The 18,152-nt window shown below is 45.5% G+C and overlaps 1 protein-coding gene across 17 annotated transcripts in view; it reads left to right on the top strand.

Moving 5' to 3' along the window:
* The window catches only part of Tenm4 (teneurin transmembrane protein 4), a 2,824,428-nt gene that overhangs the window by 2,800,271 nt on the left and 6,005 nt on the right, over positions 1 to 18,152 (top strand). For all 17 annotated transcript variants that reach the window (XM_078046757.1, XM_078046770.1, XM_078046771.1 and 14 more), the window contains 4 exons: positions 3,027 to 3,262; positions 6,874 to 7,170; positions 8,549 to 10,163; positions 16,154 to 16,296. In XM_078046757.1, coding sequence (XP_077902883.1) covers positions 3,027 to 3,262; positions 6,874 to 7,170; positions 8,549 to 10,163; positions 16,154 to 16,296 — 2,291 coding nt within the window. The remainder of the gene's footprint in view (positions 1 to 3,026; positions 3,263 to 6,873; positions 7,171 to 8,548; positions 10,164 to 16,153; positions 16,297 to 18,152) is intronic.

The following is an 18,152-nucleotide window of genomic DNA, read 5'->3' as shown; positions in this document are numbered from 1 at the left end:
ATATTTGTATAACAGCTTTTATTCGCAAAGGTAGTCCTTCACTTTTCAAAAAGATAGAGGAAAAATAGTGGGACTCAGAGAGAGAAAGCAAGCCCTGGCATTTCTTCCCCACCTTTAATAGTAGGTTGAGACACCTCGAGAATTTATCCCCTGGCAGGGTTACTGCCAGCAGAAGGTACCAGCTCCCAACCAGCCAGGGTCATGCCTGACCCAGAGTGGCAGGGCCAATGAGTACTCCAGACATGGTCCTTCAGGTCTGTTTTCTTCCCAGTGGCCAAGAATTGTATCGTCCATCCACTGCATCTTGCTACATCTACTTTGAGCATTTTCTTCCCCAAAGATTAAATCAGCCTTTTTATATTTAGGCAACTTTTAAAAATTCAAAAGTGCCATATCCCTCAATTTTAAAATGTACCATCGTTTTAATAGTAGTTTTTCAGGCAAAGGATAAAAAGGACACACTGCTTAAAATACATAGCTGGACTGTAAGACACATTCCAATTTCAGAACATTGAGATGTGAAAAGGAAAAGTGCATCCTGGGATCCAGGAAAATACAGTACCTGTTTCCCCCTTTTGTACCTCTGCCAAGTTCCCTTTCCTTCTTGCACACCAGGCTCAGATGCTCAGCTTCACATTCGCCTCAGTAGAGTCCTTGTGAAAAGCCCTTTCAGTTTCATCCTGTCTGAGCCATGGGAAGTAATAAGAAGCAGCTACTAATGAGCAGTGGCCTTGGGAAGTCACAGCCTGCATTAAGTGAGGTCATGTGACATGGGCCTCTGCAGATGCTTGGTCCATCCAAATTCCCTGGTAATGGACATATGTGGATGCAGAAAGAAGCAGCTTTAAAAAGATAAATTGACAGGTTTTTTTCACTCTTCAGAGGGAGTAAAATACAGATTGCCAGTGAATGATGCATAGCAACTTTGGGGCAGATTTTAGAATTCATATGTGCAAGGGAAAAAGTGTAGAAAGATAAAACAGGGAGGGAGTTTAAGAGAGGGGGACCAATTTGATGCCATTCTAGCAGAGAAGATTTGGTGAGGGTTTCCCATGAAAACTATACCCTTGGGACTTGACATAACCTGCATCATACCTAATCAAGCAAATATTTGCTGATTATAAAAGTAGAGCAATAAAGATACCTAACATTTTTGGAGCACTTATCAACTATAAAAGTATTATTTTTAGCATTTTATATTCATAGTCTTTTTTTAATCCTGATAATAAGCTGATTAGGCAGGTCTTCTTAATATCTTCATTATCCAAATGAAGTCAATGAGTAGTTAAGCAGCCTGTCCTAGGTCACACACCTGAAAGAATATTTGGACTTGGATAAATAGGCTCCTTAACCCATTCTCTTGGCCACTAAAGATAAGAAAGAGAGCTTTTATTATTTTTTGTTTTTGCTTTTATTTTTATTGTTTTTAAGGAAGAGCTATTGAACAGCACTAGAAAGTTCACTATTACAGCTGTGTGAAATGGGGGGGGGGGCAGAATGCATGTGATGGTGACCACCTCAGTGCCACACACAGTAAACTAGAAATAGTCAACATTTACATAGTACCACCTGCCAAAGGAGTGAAATTCCCACACAAGCCCAGAGATACTGTTTCCATTTTCAGAGCAGATCTCAAGGTACATTTTAAAGACAAAGTTTACCTTTTTCTCCAGAATTTTCTTTAGCTAAGAAGCCAAATTAAAATGTTTTAATTAGATTTAAATTTTCTAATCAGAGCTATTTTAAAACCATTGTCATAACAATTTAAAATGTGTGTGTATGCAGCATTCTGTCAGTGATTTAAGTATTATTTTTTACGTTGTTATAAAGAACACTCTTATCCTAGGGCATATCAAAAGACTTAAAAATGTTCTAGTAATCCTACCTTTAGGAACCTATTTTGATTAATCCAAAATAGAAATTTTGGATTCTGATTTATCCAAAGAAAAACATTTTAATTGAAATATAATGACATACCTCAAATTTACCCTTTTTTATAAATATGCTGAAGCCTTCAATCTTTTATTTATTTATCTTTATGGGGTACAGGGATCAAACAGATGGCCTTGAGCATTCTAGGCAGGTGTTCTACCACTAAGCTATGCCCCAGCCCCAAAGTTCACTCTTCTGAAATGTGCAATTCAATGGCTTTTATCATATTTACAAAGTTGTACTGCCATCACCATTATCTAATTCTGGAATATTTTTAACACCTCAAAAAAGAAATCTCATACCTATTAGCAATCTCTTATGTCCTGGCAACCATTAATCAACTTACTTTCTGTCTCTCTGGATTCAACTACTCTAGACATTTCCTATACATGAATTCATACATTTGGGTACAATGTGGCACATACCTATAATCCCAGTGACTCAGGAGGCTGAGACAAGAGGATCCCAAATTGAAGGCCAGCTTCATCAACTTAGCAAGACTTTATCTCAAAATAAAAAATAGAAAGGGCCGGGGTTGTATCTCAGTGGTAGAGCACTCCTGGGTTCAATCCCTAGTACCAATAAGCAAGTAAGTGAAAAAATATGTGGTCTCGTACAACATGTGGCCTTCTGTATCTTCTTTCGTTTAGCATAATATTTGAAATATATTTATTTGCAGTGTCATAATATTTGAAATATATTTATTTACACTGTCCAGTAATTGTGAAAAACTGGAAACACACTGAATACCTATTTGGGGCATGGTTAGATATAGTACTTCCATATAATGGAATACTTTATAGTCATTAAGAAAAATGTTTATAAAAATATTCATGGGTATGATATAATGCAGTGATGAGTCCAAAACTCCACAATTATTTAAAACTTTAAGTGTATTGGGAAATATTCTGAAATCTACAAATATGCAAAATATTTCTAATGCTCTTATTTGAGTACCGAGATTACGGATATTCTTGTCCATGTATTTTCCCAGTTTTCTTCAGTTATCACATTTTACTCCTATGGCTGGGGGAATGCTCACCTCCCTCTCCATCCCCAGCCCCCCTGAGCACCCGTGTTCTCCTCTCCTTCAGACCAAGTCCGGAACAGCTACTACATCGGGGCCGATGGCTCTCTGCGACTGCTGCTGGCCAACGGCATGGAGGTGGCACTGCAGACTGAGCCCCATCTGCTCGCTGGTACCGTCAACCCCACAGTGGGCAAAAGGAATGTCACACTGCCCATCGACAATGGCCTCAACCTGGTGGAGTGGCGGCAGCGCAAGGAGCAGGCTCGAGGCCAGGTCACCGTCTTCGGGCGCCGGCTGCGGGTGAGCAAGACCTTGGAGGCTACTGCACAAGAGTGCATGCTGGGAGAGGATGAGGAGACCCTAAGAATCGGGTCTGTTCTCAAAACTCTCTCTGAGACCTTAGATTCCTCACCTGCAGAGGGAGGTTCTAAAGTAGGTACCACGTGTAATGAGAGGCTCCTGTGTGGTCGTTTCAGCTTTAACTTATGTAAGGATCTATGGCTTTGGAGTTAGATAGGAGGTGAATTTCCAGCTTATTGTTCCAAGTGAAGTTGAGTTTGTCAGTCGTCTTAGAGCTTCAATTTCCTTCTCCATAAAAGGAGGAAGATAAAACCAATTTTACGAGTTGCTACAAGGATTAGAGGTAACGTGTGAAGTGTCTGATTTAGACGAGGTGGTCAAGGATAGCTGCTCTTCTGTTCAGTGCTATTATTGTAATTGTCAGTACTGTTACTAATGTTCCCAGAATTCTTTGTATCTCTTTGGAACCTAAGCCACAGTCTCCTTCCAGAAAGAGTGACTGTTCCTAAATGACCTAAATGACCTCACTATAACTGTCACTGCAGGGAACTGGCTTTGTGCTATGGCATATCAGAGCACCTTGCAGGTGTGGATGCCTGATTCAGCGCCTGTCTGCTCACCTCCCATGAGTAGAGTGTGGCTGTGGCCTGGGGGGTCACTGCCCAGCAGTATTTCCCTCCAGATTCACAAAGGAAAGAACAGGCAGAGTCAGAGCTGGTGACCTAGGCCTGGCTTTCCACCCAGCACTTTGCAGACCACAGGTGCTCAGTAGATGTTCACTGGCTGAAGTGAACCACAGAGTGGAGCCAGATCTTCCCAACATCCCCAAGACCAGAGAAGCATCCTTATAGTTGCACAGCTTGGGATCCCTTCATTCCCTCCCTTTCCTCAAAGATAGCTCACCACCTAAGTTCCTTTTTTACATGTGGGGCAACCAAGGTCCAGAGAGGGCCAGTGATTTTTCCAGTCACATAACTAGGCCATGGTAAAGATGACAAAGTAGGCCCATAACAGATACCAAAATGTTAAATGACATCCAATATCAAAAACTAGAATGCAGAAAACCAGGCTTCCTTTGTTCCCACCAACTCAGCCCAACACTCTAGTAACCATCTGATGTGGGAAACAGCCTCCTGCTAGTTCTCTCAGGAAGGCCTCACAGCTTTTGTTCTCAGTGGCATGCCACCATCTGTGGCCCTCACTGAGACCCCACCAGAATTCTCAAGCAGCCCTTCCTGCACATCTGAGGCAGTGTGCAAAATGGGAAGTTAAACCCGGGTTGGATTCCTGCTGGGCCACGTGTGTAGCCTCAGCAAATCCTCTGAGCCTCAGGTTCCTCTGAGAAACAAGACGACATATTGAAAGCACCTAGCCCAGTGCCATAGATCCCAGGTGCTCTATAAAGGGCAGTAATTAGTACTATTAGGATTTTCTCTCCACCGTGTGAACTGGACCAAAAGTTTCCCCAGGCTTTAATTGGTCTCTCTCCCAGCCTGAGATGGATGGTGCTCCAGTCGGGTGGCCACATCTCGGCTTCCTCCCCAAATAAATGGCCACCCACAGTGGAAGCATGTGGAATTAGAATGTTAGCCGGGTGTGCCTCCCCATAATGGAGCTCATTTTTTATATGACTGGGAACTTTTTTAATAAAGAAAGATGTAAAATAATCTCATTGCCGCCACTGCTGAGCACAGGAAGCATTAGGTGCTCCCCAGTGAGCTGCTTAATTCAATTTTATTAATTTTTGCCACAGAGGTACAACTCCCCTTCACTGGGGTCCAAGGGGGTGTCGGGGCAGCTGTGTGGGTGGCACCACCCTGGGGGCAGCCCTAGGAGGACCTTCCAAAAGGTGCCTTAACAAGGCCCCTGTCTTGTGGGTAGTGCAGCCCTGTCTCTGTGGGCCGTCTCTGCAAGGAACAAGCGTCAGCCTCCAGTGCCTTTGATTTTTCACAGGAATTGTCTGCCACACTGTTTTTGCTTCTGCAATTGTGTTCGATTACCCCAGGGAAGGCAACCTTATTATAACCAGGCCATTCACCGCTAAAATTGTCGCAGTATCGTCATTATAAATCCTTATTTTCAAGGCCTTAGAACTTGAGTGGGGAGAGAGGGAGACATACACATCTCTTCTTTCTCTGAGATTGACCATGAACATTTGCTGTCATTTAATGGAAATGATCTCAATCATTTATCCTGTACCATCTCTGTGTCTAGCATTCCACTATGTAATTTACTTAAGTTTCTCGGATCCTCACAACAACTCTGTGGTTACACAGAGGAAGAAACCAGGACACAGAGAGAGGAAGACACAGAAAAGCCTGTCACAAAGTTGAGGTTGGATTCTGGCCTTAATTCCTAGACCTGAGTGTACCCAATCCCCTCACTCCCCCCCACACACACTTTTGTTTAAACTACCGAGGACCCCAGAGAGATTTCATTTCCTCAGGCCACATGTGCCATTGTGCATCATGTGACCTAATTATCTGCTTTCCTCTTTAGTCTTCCTACCTGTTGAACTTAACCGGTAACTAGTGGAGAAGACAGAATATGTGCCCAAATGTCCCATGAGGCCAGGTGGCCATTAGAGGGAGCCAGCATTTTAGTACCTGGCAGGGTTTCAGGGGCAGTCAGTGCCTAAGGGCCAGATCCAAGTACAGAAATAGATCCCCAAAGTATATTTCTTTACTAAACTACGAAAACCCTGATCTTCTACCTTTGAGGGAACTGCGTATTTCTGACTCTGCAAAGAAATTAAATTGCATACTGACCCAGCAGCTCAAGTGGAGACTGTACAAGGGGCTCCTAATTCTGGATTCAGGAGCAAAGCATTCGGAAGCTGGGACTGGACCCCAACCAGCCCAAGCCAGAGAAGCCACCCTAGGCCCAAACACCCACTGCCTCCTAGGCCTCTAGAAGGAGGAAGAGGAGGGTAGGGGAGGAAATGATGTCTTGGGAGCTGATGGAGGTGATCACAAGCTCTGACTGTGGGCAAGGGCAGGAAAGTTCCCAGAGGCGTGGGAAGTCCAGAATCCTAAGAAGGCCCGGCTTTGCCCAGAGAACCACTGAGTGTCTATCAAAATGTCACAGTGGTGAGTCAAGTGCAGACTCAATTGTTCCCCAGCCATGAGATCTGCAGCAAATGCCTTCACTTCTTGGGGCTTTGTTTTCATCAGTGTCAAACATAGCACAGTGTCCAGCACAGAATTGATGTCTCAGGTATTTTCTTTGCTAGGCCTACTTGGTGGCTCTGTTTTAAGGAGGGAGCCAAGAGAAATCTGCCTGTTTTTTTTTTTTTTTTAAATATGGCCTCATTGAAAAATCACATTAGAAAATCATGCGGATCCTCTTCAGTCACAGCTGCCACGTGCTCAACATCTGTCTTGTCTGTCCTCCCATAATGCCCTGTGCAGTTAGCATTATCATTCCCATCTTTCAGATGAAACATCGCAGAGCCGACAAGCGACGGAGCCAGGAATCAAACCCATGGGTGTTGACACTCACAACCTGTGCTGCCTCCTCTACTCAGGAGCTTCTCAGCATAGGTGAGAGTTACATTGTCATCACACAAAATTCAGTGTCCAGGCTAATTTTCTTTATTACCCCTTCCCCAGGTTCACAACCGGAACCTCCTATCTCTGGACTTCGACCGTGTAACACGCACAGAGAAGATCTATGATGACCACCGCAAGTTCACCCTTCGGATCCTGTATGACCAGGCAGGGAGGCCCAGCCTCTGGTCACCCAGCAGCAGGCTGAATGGCGTCAATGTAACATACTCCCCTGGGGGCCACATTGCCGGCATCCAGAGAGGCATCATGTCTGAGCGAATGGAATATGACCAGGCGGGTCGGATCACATCCAGGATCTTTGCTGATGGGAAGACATGGAGCTACACATACTTAGAGAAGGCAAGTGTCTGTCTCCCTCCACCACTGTCCTTGCCATATGAAAGGTCAATCATTATGGTTTAACCCATGGTTGGACCTCGCTTGCTGACTTCAGTGGAATAAGTGTGACCCAGGCAGTCTTCCAAATGGGAGATAATCATTTTTCAAAAAGAAATGTTCAGGAAAATCAACCAGCAAGGGTCAGGGGCCCAAGAGGCATCTGGATGGATCATGGTGATGATGTGGCAGGTGGGGGTCCTAGGGAAGGAAACATGAAGGTCTTGCCTGAGAGAGTGGAGGTAGGAACAGGACCAAACACTAACTGGATTTATAGAACAGAACTCATGTTTCTGATATAGGGCCGGGCTCTGCTCTGAGGTCCAGCACTTTGTGCAATTCCATCATGGAGAACCAGGCAGAAGCCTGGAGATTGAAACTTAGGCAGGAGGATTCATTTCATCCCAGGGACTAGAAATCAGAGATGACCTAAAATCAAAAGTTGGTCCCAAATAAGAGAAAACCATTGCTTTAATGACTAGATGTGTCTAGGCCTGTTATCTGCTGACTTTTTCCTGGAAAAAAAAAAAAAGATTCTGAACTTCATGCTCCAATTCTGGTACTCAGATCCCCACTTTGTTTCCTGCTCTTGGTCACCTGTCCAGGACCAGACTCTGTTTCCTCTGTGGTATGTGTTCCCTGCCTGTGCTGGGTGAGCCTCTCTTGAAAGCAATGTTCTGTGTTAAGACCGAAGGAGAGAACTTGAAGGTCATCCAACAAACTGAAAAGCCAAACCCAGGGGAAGGGGAGAAATACCCAAGAGCCACACATTAGACCTACTGCTAGAGGCCAGGTTCTCCCTATCACAGCCTGCCTCTGACCTGGTACCATAAGAGCAATTGAGCAAAGCCTCCTGTACCTTCTCAGACATGGTCTTGATGCTGTAGGCACAGGGGGTCCACAGAAGCTGCTCAGCCAGCAGATGACACCATGGGACTGTCTTTTAGAGAACACTTTGCTTGAGTAGGAAGGTTAATTTGAGAAGTCTGCTGCAAGGAAGCCTGTAGGGGGGCTGTTGAATTTCTTTAGGCCAGTGCACCCCAACCTTCCTCACAACCCACCACACACAGAAGTGATCAGGCCTGTGCCACTCCAAGGACCTGCTCGCAAAGGAGAGCAAATGGCCTGAGTGTTCTGGGGCCCAGCCCTGCCAGGGCCAATGGCCAGGGAATACCCCACTACAGTACATCCATAATAACCTGTTGGCAGCATCCTGCGGCGCACGGGTTGGAAGGCTCTGGTTGGGCATCGCCCAGGACCACTTTCCTGAGCCTTGGGTACCCAGATGTAGCCTTCCTCCTCCTTCTCCTCCCCTCATCTCTTCGTTTTCTTCTCCCTCCAGTCCATGGTGCTGCTCCTGCACAGTCAGAGGCAGTACATCTTCGAGTTCGACAAGAATGACCGCCTCTCTTCTGTGACAATGCCCAATGTGGCCCGGCAGACACTAGAGACCATTCGCTCAGTGGGCTACTACAGGAACATCTACCAGCCCCCTGAAGGCAACGCCTCTGTCATACAGGACTTCACAGAGGATGGACACCTGCTCCACACCTACTACCTGGGCACCGGCCGCAGAGTGATATACAAGTACGGCAAGCTGTCGAAGCTGGCTGAGACACTGTACGACACCACCAAGGTGAGCTTCACCTATGATGAGACAGCGGGCATGCTGAAAACCATCAACCTACAGAACGAGGGCTTCACCTGCACCATCCGCTACCGTCAGATCGGGCCCCTGATCGACCGGCAGATCTTCCGCTTCACTGAGGAGGGCATGGTCAACGCTCGTTTTGATTACAACTATGACAACAGTTTCCGAGTGACCAGCATGCAGGCTGTGATCAACGAGACCCCGCTGCCCATTGATCTCTATCGCTACGACGATGTGTCAGGCAAGACAGAGCAGTTTGGGAAGTTTGGTGTCATCTACTATGACATCAACCAGATCATTACCACAGCGGTCATGACCCACACCAAGCATTTTGATGCCTACGGCAGGATGAAGGAAGTGCAGTATGAGATTTTCCGCTCGCTCATGTACTGGATGACAGTCCAGTATGACAACATGGGGCGAGTGGTGAAGAAGGAGCTGAAGGTGGGACCCTACGCCAACACTACCCGCTACTCCTATGAGTATGATGCCGACGGCCAGCTGCAGACAGTCTCCATCAATGACAAGCCACTCTGGCGCTACAGCTATGACCTCAATGGGAACCTGCACTTGCTGAGTCCTGGGAACAGTGCACGACTAACCCCACTACGGTATGACCTCCGCGACCGCATCACCAGACTGGGTGATGTGCAATACAAGATGGATGAGGACGGCTTCCTGAGGCAGCGGGGTGGAGACATCTTTGAGTACAACTCAGCTGGCCTGCTCATCAAGGCCTACAACCGGGCTGGTGGCTGGAGCGTGAGGTACCGCTATGATGGCCTGGGCCGGCGGGTGTCCAGCAAGAGCAGCCACAGTCACCACCTACAGTTCTTCTATGCGGATTTGACCAACCCCACCAAGGTCACCCACCTCTACAACCACTCCAGCTCTGAGATCACATCCCTCTACTACGACCTGCAAGGACACCTCTTTGCCATGGAGCTGAGCAGTGGTGACGAGTTTTACATCGCTTGTGACAACATTGGGACCCCTCTTGCTGTCTTCAGTGGAACAGGCTTGATGATCAAGCAGATCCTGTACACGGCCTATGGGGAGATCTACATGGACACCAACCCCAACTTCCAGATCATCATCGGCTACCATGGAGGCCTTTATGATCCACTCACCAAGCTCGTCCACATGGGCCGACGGGATTATGACGTGCTGGCTGGACGCTGGACTAGCCCAGACCATGAGCTGTGGAAGCACCTCAGCAGCAGCAACATCATGCCTTTTAATCTCTATATGTTTAAAAACAACAACCCCATCAGCAATTCTCAGGACATCAAGTGCTTCATGACAGGTGAGGACTGGGCTCCTTCAGAGGGTGGGACCCCCATTGCTCTGGTCACTTGGCAAGACTTAGTCTTCTTAAGGAAACATTAACTTGACCTAAGAGCATCATCTCCCAAAGTATATATATTAGAAGAAGCACTAGTTGAGAGAATACACTGGAAGTCATGATTCTGGCATCAAATAAACTTGACAAGGCCACCATTCTTAAATATATTTCATAACACTTTTCAGTTTGTGAGAGGCTCTAAGAAGTCATAGTGAAGAGAGCTGTTTAATATATTTTCCCAGTATTTCTCAAACTTATTTGACCATGAAAACCCTTTTTTTACCATGAAATCCTGATATCTCACTGGATACTTCCCTTGGGGTGCACTTTGGGAGTTTCTGATATAGAAATCAAACTGGCTCTGAGTTCCTGATAAGTCAGATTAAGGTATGACTAAAATAAAATCAGTTCTTAATTTGTGATGATGGAATAGAAAATTCAGACTTTGAAGACAAAGCTGAGGGAAGGATCTGCCATTGCTAAGCTATCACAGGTATGCAAAATTTTCTTAATGTCCCTGAATTCCAGTTTCCTGATCTATAAATTAAAATTAGAACATCCACCCTGACTCTAAATAGGCAAATATGCATATGAAACTCCTTACAGCAACAACTAAAAAAATTTAAAAATAAAAAATAAAGCAGTTACATAACTAATAATCAGTAGTGAAGATAAAATAGAAGATGAAGCGAAAAAATCCAACAATTGCACGAAAAGTAACAAGGAACACATGGAATAAATAGAAAAAATACTTATCTACCACCTAATTGGAAGGGTAAAATGAGATGTATTTCATACCAAATACAGTGCCTGACTCACGTTGGTTCCCTTTCCTTTTCTCTCTAATTGAAAAAGTGAGCTTTGATTTCCACTGTTGTGAAACTGATTTGAATATAGTATCCAATGGGTTCTGCAGGCAGGGATGTCTCCAGTAGCCACAGTTCTCCCAAGCAAGTAACTATGCCCAGGTCAGCCACAGAGAACCTCAAGTGGGAGTGGCTGTGGGGCATGGATAAAGCCAGAATGTCTTATATGAGAATGTGTAGTGGGCAAAAATTGGGTGTATCCCAGCTTGCAAACATGATAATCTCCAGTCATTTATCCTGTGACACAATCCTCTGGCCCTCTCTCTTATGATAGTTTTCTTCATTCCGTAAATGTCTCCTCTGTGCATTCATTGTTTTAGGCACTAGAGATAGAAAGAGGACCCCTGCTGTCCATAAATTCACACTGTAAGGCAGGTGACAGTTGCTGTCCACTGTGGGAGTCCATGGTGAGGATTTGCAGGGAAGGCCAGTGCAGCTCAGAGGAGTCCTGGGGAGGCCTCACAGAAAGCTGACACTTGGGGCTATTTTTGAGGGGTTTTTATCAGGTAGTGAAGAGAAATGCATTCCAGGGAGGGGGAACAGATGGACAGAAGTGTTAAGAGGGCATCGTGTATAGCTCCCAAGAGTGTCCCTATGGACATGGCTTCCTGGCCCCCAAACTTGGCGGCCTCATCTGGAACCCTGTTTCTGCTCACAGCACAGGAGGATTCCTTTTTTCAGGAAGGAACTCCAGGTTGTTGTATTAAAAGCAAAAGTCTCGAGCATGGGCAAGAATTGAGAACACGGTGATACACAGGTGTGATGAAAACGTACTTGGATCCCCGAGATAAACACGAATATCCTGACAGTGTTTCCAAGCATTCACTATGTTCGACTTGGCCGCTAGCTCTAGAGAAACTTGACAGATTGAGATGACATTTCCATTACATCTGTCTACATTGAGCACACCCCCTGCCTCACCCTCCAGTGAATTTCCTGTGAGACATTTTGGCAGGTTACTATAGCTGGAAAACACTGGTGAAATAGGACATGAATTTTCTATCAAAAAAATTGTTTCAGATTGCCAAAATATTATTATCCCCCCCACTTTTTCTTTGTATACCACCATATGCATATGGTCTCCTTTCAGAATAGCATTAGCCTGACTGACTGCTCTATGCCAGGCCCTTGCAGACTTGATCTCCTTTAAACTTGGTGATAACTCTAAGATCATTTCCATTATCTCCGTTCTACAGATGGGACATTCAGGGCTCCAAACAATGAAGAGTCACCCAAAGTCACATAAACAGGGGCTCTCTGGCTCCAGAACACTTCCCAGGACAATCATGCTGGTTTCCAAATCCTGTTTTTAAGAAAACAATTCAGTTGGGAATATAGCTCAGTTGGTAGCGCACTTGCCTCACATGCATAAGGCCCTGGGTTCAATCTCCAGCACCATAAAAAGTAAATAAATAAATAAGAAGTTTCTAAGAAAGCAATTTATCACCCAAGGGGGTACCTAACACTTTCATTTTTGGTTTAATTTCCAAGTCAGTTAAATCCAATTATGTATTTCAAGCCAGTCAAATATTATTATATGTTTTGCTAAGGATCTAGAACAGACTCAAGCATAATGCTGCCTTCATGGAATGCATGGCCCAGGGCTGCTTTTATCAAATGTCTTTGTGAACCCACCATGAGAATAAGATTTTTATATCACAGTAGGACACTAAAACAAAAGGTTTGCAAAATAATCCGTGTGATATGCTTATATTTTCTAGTCTAATCTACTCCATTTCAGGAAATATGCTTGTCATGACCCACAAAATTGTTTTTACTACATAGTAGGTCCTATCCTACAGTTCGAAAAACAGTGGTGTACAAGAGAAGTGCCAGATAAGCAGTCAAGATTTTAGCAGATCGCTAATGAGAAACCAAGATACTACTCTCACTAAACCTGACCTTTTTGTTTCTGTGTAGGCTATAGGAATCCTCACTTCCAGCAACAATGACAACAACAACAATAAAAATCTCTTTTTCCAAAGATTTCTTCAAGGTTCCTGACATCCACTCCAATCAAGAAGGCCTAGGTCACATAACAACCCTTGAAGCAATAACTAGGACTGGAGACAGTACACGCTCATTGACTCAGCCTGGGTCACATGAGCCATTACTGATTCAGCTTCCCTAGAACTACATGAATACTCATCCCCCACTCCCACCCCACCCCAACACCCCCTCCCCCCCAAAAAAGAAGGCAGAATGGGATGCTGGGAAGATGACCAAAAAATGTCAACCCAGATATATTGTATACATCATTCCACTTAATCTTCACTTGAAGCCTGGGGGGGGGGGGCGGATAGTGACCCCATTTGCAAAGGCAGAAAGTGAGGTTCAGAGAAGTAAAGTAACTGGCTCACTGAGACGTGGCAAGGCTGGCATTAGAACTCAAAACCCTTGTTTTAAAATTAGAATATACTTTGTAAAGAACAAAGCTGTGCACCTGCAAAAGGATTAGTAGAGCTTGCATTTCATCATCCTCCTTGGCCCCATCTGCACCACTGATGTCTGGGTTAAGATGGGTTCAGAGGAGTTTTTTGTTGTTGTTTTGGGGTTTTTTGTTGTGTTGTTGTTGTTGTTGGTGGTGGTGGTGGTGGTTTGGGTGATTGGTTGACTTTGGTACTGGGGACTAAGCTTTTTAACTGGAGGGAAACGCCCATCTCTGATGTTGTAAGAAGAGTACAAATCTCAGCTCTTCAGAAAAAGCACAGTAGGGACACCAATGAGAACATATATCTTCATAAAAAGGAGAGATGTGGGACAGGAATTTGCCACCTCCCCTCACTCTCACTTGTAATTAAGGCCCAGCCCTCTTCTCAGCCCCCTGCTTTCCTGGGAATTCACGACATTCCAGAAAGAAGCTTTCTTTACAACTACAGATTCAGGTGCAAGTTCTCAGCCTCAAACAAAATGGCTTTGTAGATTTTCTTCTCCTCCTCTTCTGTTTGCTTAAATTTCCAAAAGAACCATCTGCCAAGAGTCAAGAGAATCAGACACTCTTAGAAATCAGTGAGGAAAGAGACTCTAGAAAACAGTTGATCCAAGTCCCAACCTTTATAAATGAGAAAATGAGGGTCCCAGGGTGTGGAGGCATAAGGCTGGGGAAACAGAGAAAACCCTCTGAGAGGCAGAAATTGAGTCAGCCACTTCGAATATATTAAATCCAACAATTTATGTACAGATTTGGAATAGCTCCTGCTATATGACAGTTGCCCCCAAATGATAACACTATCAGTATTCTTCTCCACGGCATGGCTAAAACCATTTCTATTGTCAATATGCAAACAAGAAAACTAAACCTCAGAGAAGTTAAGTAAACTGTCCAAGGTCACATAGACTGTGAGCTGAGAAGCCAGAATTTGGACCTGGGTTTTTGTCTGGCCTCAGTTACCACATTCTTTCCCTTCTGTGATTCTACCTAATAAGGCCCAGGTGAGAAACAGAACCTGGATTTCTAAGCTTCCCCTTTACCACCGCTTGCCTGTACCTCCTGCTTCCACACCAGCAGAGGGGCCCAGGGACAACTAAAACTAAAATGAAAACAAGCTTGAGATCCTTGAATGGGAGAGAAATGTGGTACCCCACAGTGACGGGGACACAACTGTTGACCCCATGGGCCATCCCACTTCTGTGGATCCCTCCTCTGGAACGAACCCTGCACATGCTAGAAAAGGTAATTTCCAATGGGACCTAAATAGGACCTCTCAACAGCATTCTATCTCCTTTGGAAAAAAGCCAAAATGGGGCCCAATTCTGGAACTCAGCTCCAACCCTTGCCTTCCTCAGACTCTGGATTCTGAGACTGAGGTCAGCAACTGCTTTAGTATCTTCAGCAGCCCCTTTCCCAAGGAAGGCTGAGCCCTCCTGGGTCACAGGCTGTCAGTCTCTATCCTATAGGGCCCAAATCTCCTCCCTTCTGCCATCCCAAGCTCTGTCCTTTTGGATTCTTTCTCATTCTTTCTGGGATGTTCTCTTGTCACCTGAATGCTGTCTGCACCAGCTCTCCACCTCTGAGCCCTGTCTTGTGCAGCCATCTTTACCTGAAGTGCTACCTCCAACTGTATCAATGCCTGACAAAATTTAGTCTTCAATGTCTGACTTCAGTCTCTCTTCATGTGGGCCTCTCAGCCTGTGCAACCAAGATCACTCCTCTGATCTCGTTTCTTGTTTAAAAGTTATCTGTGCCCATATCTGATCATCCTTCAGGGTGCTGAGGGTACAAAAGGAGGTTCTATAAGACCGAACGTACTGGCACATAAAGGGCACTCAGCCACGTGGGCCAAGTAACTGCCCACACCCTTCAACCCTCTTTCTTTCCCACAGGTCTTGGCTTCCTGATTCCCATTCTTCAATGAGCCAAATGCTTATGGAAAAATCCTGCCCATCCTTATTCCTAAGATTATGTAACTAGTAACCCCAGGCGATGTGACAAAATCAACTAGTATCATGCCTGTGGGATTAGATCCTCAAACTCAGTGTACAGACTGGACAATGAAAGCACAGGGAGGTTGAGTGGCTTCCTTGGGCTGTCAGGAAATAAAAGGCAGGAGCACAGGGAAACTGATCTCAGTAAAGGTCATCTCCATGCCCAGAGGCACTTTGACCATGAGGTTTTCATCCCTGTAAGGGAGGTAGGAAGAGAGTGGCTGTTTGTTTCTCAGTGAATTTTCTCTTTGCAAGTCAATCATTAAAATCTTCCCCTGGATCTGACCATCCTTTTGTTTCCTTTTAATGACTGGTCTGGTCAAACAGGAGGCTTTTCATCCACCAACAGTTGTCCCTGAGTACGAAGCTGAAGATCCCAGGGGTTGGAGTGAGAGTGGAAAAGGATGTCTGGAAACCTAGGTTCTACCTAAGTGACATCTTTCCTGGGTACACATCTGGGAGGAGAGTCACTGGGTCCCAGGAGCACCTGTGGCTTTAGACCATGAAACCATTTTCCAAAGTGTTTGTAGCAGTCACTTCTCCCACCAGCAGTCCTCCATGCCCCCACCCCACCTGCACCCTCTCTAGGTGTTGAATTAGGATGAGTGGCATCGGAAGGCATTTACTTCATGGGGATGTTTCTGCTTCTCTCACACTCAGATGTCAACAGCTGGCTGCTCACCTTTGGATTCCAGCTGCATAACGTGATCCCTGGATATCCCAAACCAGACATGGATGCCATGGAGCCATCCTATGAGCTCGTGCATACACAGATGAAAACCCAAGAGTGGGACAACAGCAAGGTAACTCCTCAGACAGCACCTCACACCTCAAGGATTTCAACATTGCAGGAGGGTCCTGCCAGCTTTGCAGGAGACCTGGGGTCAGTGATGGAAACCAAGGCAGTGACTCTACAGGGCCTGCCAGAGAACATTCAGCAAATACTTAGCAACTCTATTGCTAGGCAGGCCACTGGGACCCAGCTGCAGGGGCACACAGACGCTCAGAAGCCATAAGAAGGCACTTTGTGTATCACAATAAGTGTGGAGTTTCACAAAAATAAAAAGCCTCTGTCGATATCTCGGCAAAGGTGTAGGGGGAGAAAGTGTGTTCTAAATACAAATGTGATATTTTCTGAGCACCTAATGCACCTGGCCTCGTGTGAGGTATTCTGCATACGGTAACTCAAAAATATCCCACTGTGTAACTGTTCTCGATTTACAGATTTAATGCCTGAGGGTTTTCAATACCACACAGCAAGGAAGGGCTGGGGCTGGGATTCAAACCCAAGTTTCTGTTCTGTGTCATCTTGCTGAGTGCCAAGCCTGGTATACTGTAGGTGCCCCAAAAGCATTATTTCTTTTTTGCCTTCCTTTTATGACCCCATTTCAAATACAGGATTATACAGCTGGAAAGATCTTTAAAAACAGTCTAGCCCCACCTGCTCACTCTTTGCATTTATTTTTCCCCTTCTCTGTCCCTTGTCTTTCCACACCATTCATAAATTCTGTACTAGAAGTGGACTCCATGCCCAGCCCTTTGCTGTGCTCAGTGAGTGCAGAGATGAATAGGACTTTGAGGGGATCCTAGCCTGGAGGACAACAGGATTTGCCAGATGGCGTCCTGCTAGTGATTGGAAGCTTTTGCATCCCTATTTCTTATTTCAGACTGATTCCTTTAGGCCTCAACTTAGCTGTCTGTATTGTCCTCTTGCAAAGCGCTCCCCACATGTAGCTCCAACCAGTTAAGTTCTGGGTCTCATTTAATACCCAGCCTACAGGCTAGCACAATATAGGTACAAAGAAAACTTTTACTTAATGAATAAATGATTGAAAGAAGAAAAGAGCCCATTTTACAGATGGGATAAGGGTTCAGAGAGAAACTTACCCAAGGACACTCAGCTGGGAAGGTGCAGAGGAAGGTGCTGAAAATTCAGGGTTGCCCAACCACAGAGCCCATCCTCTTTTTACCATCACCTGCTCCCCAGTACCCCGGCCCTGCCCCAGATGTCCCAGCATCTGCAGTCCCCAGGGATGATTCTACAGCGTAGCTCTTCCTCCCCCACCAGGTTCCCTGCTGTATTCCTCAGTCCCTGTCTCTGACTGCCTGTTTGCCAACCTCGCCTGTCAATGAATTATTGATTTCCGCCCTTGGCAAGCATCGGAGATCTTTGTTGTTGAGCACTCCAGCTTTCGTGAAACTCTAGGAAATAATTGTTCACAGACAGGGTTCTATTAATTATAAAGAGGACTTAATTTCAGTGGGAGGCTGATGGGCCTGTTTCTAAAGCCATTTCCCTGAGTTGCTGATGAGGCCCTGGAGCCATCCCAAACATGGCTTCCCTGATCTCCAGAGCCATGGAAGGGACAGTAGATGTACACCAAGCTGGCAGGGCCCAGCCTGTCCCACAAAGCAGCCAAGTGTGGGAACACCTGAGGGCCCCCAAGGAAGCACCACAGAGGCCCTTCTGGCAATTTATCTGTACACATGGTTAAGAGCAATAAAGCAGAGTAAGCACATTGATTCAGATCACCACTTTTCCTCTTTTTCTGCATTTCTTGCCATTCTCCCCCTAATATCACCCCTCACATCCTTCAAGTCCCAGCTGAAGCATGAACCTGTCCTCAAAACCCACCTTCTCTCTGTCCTCTCTCTTCAG

The sequence above is a fragment of the Ictidomys tridecemlineatus genome, chromosome 4 (genome assembly GCF_052094955.1).
Source record: "Ictidomys tridecemlineatus isolate mIctTri1 chromosome 4, mIctTri1.hap1, whole genome shotgun sequence".
Lineage (NCBI taxonomy): Eukaryota > Metazoa > Chordata > Mammalia > Rodentia > Sciuridae > Ictidomys > Ictidomys tridecemlineatus.
This window is presented reverse-complemented; position numbering and strand designations above follow the sequence as displayed.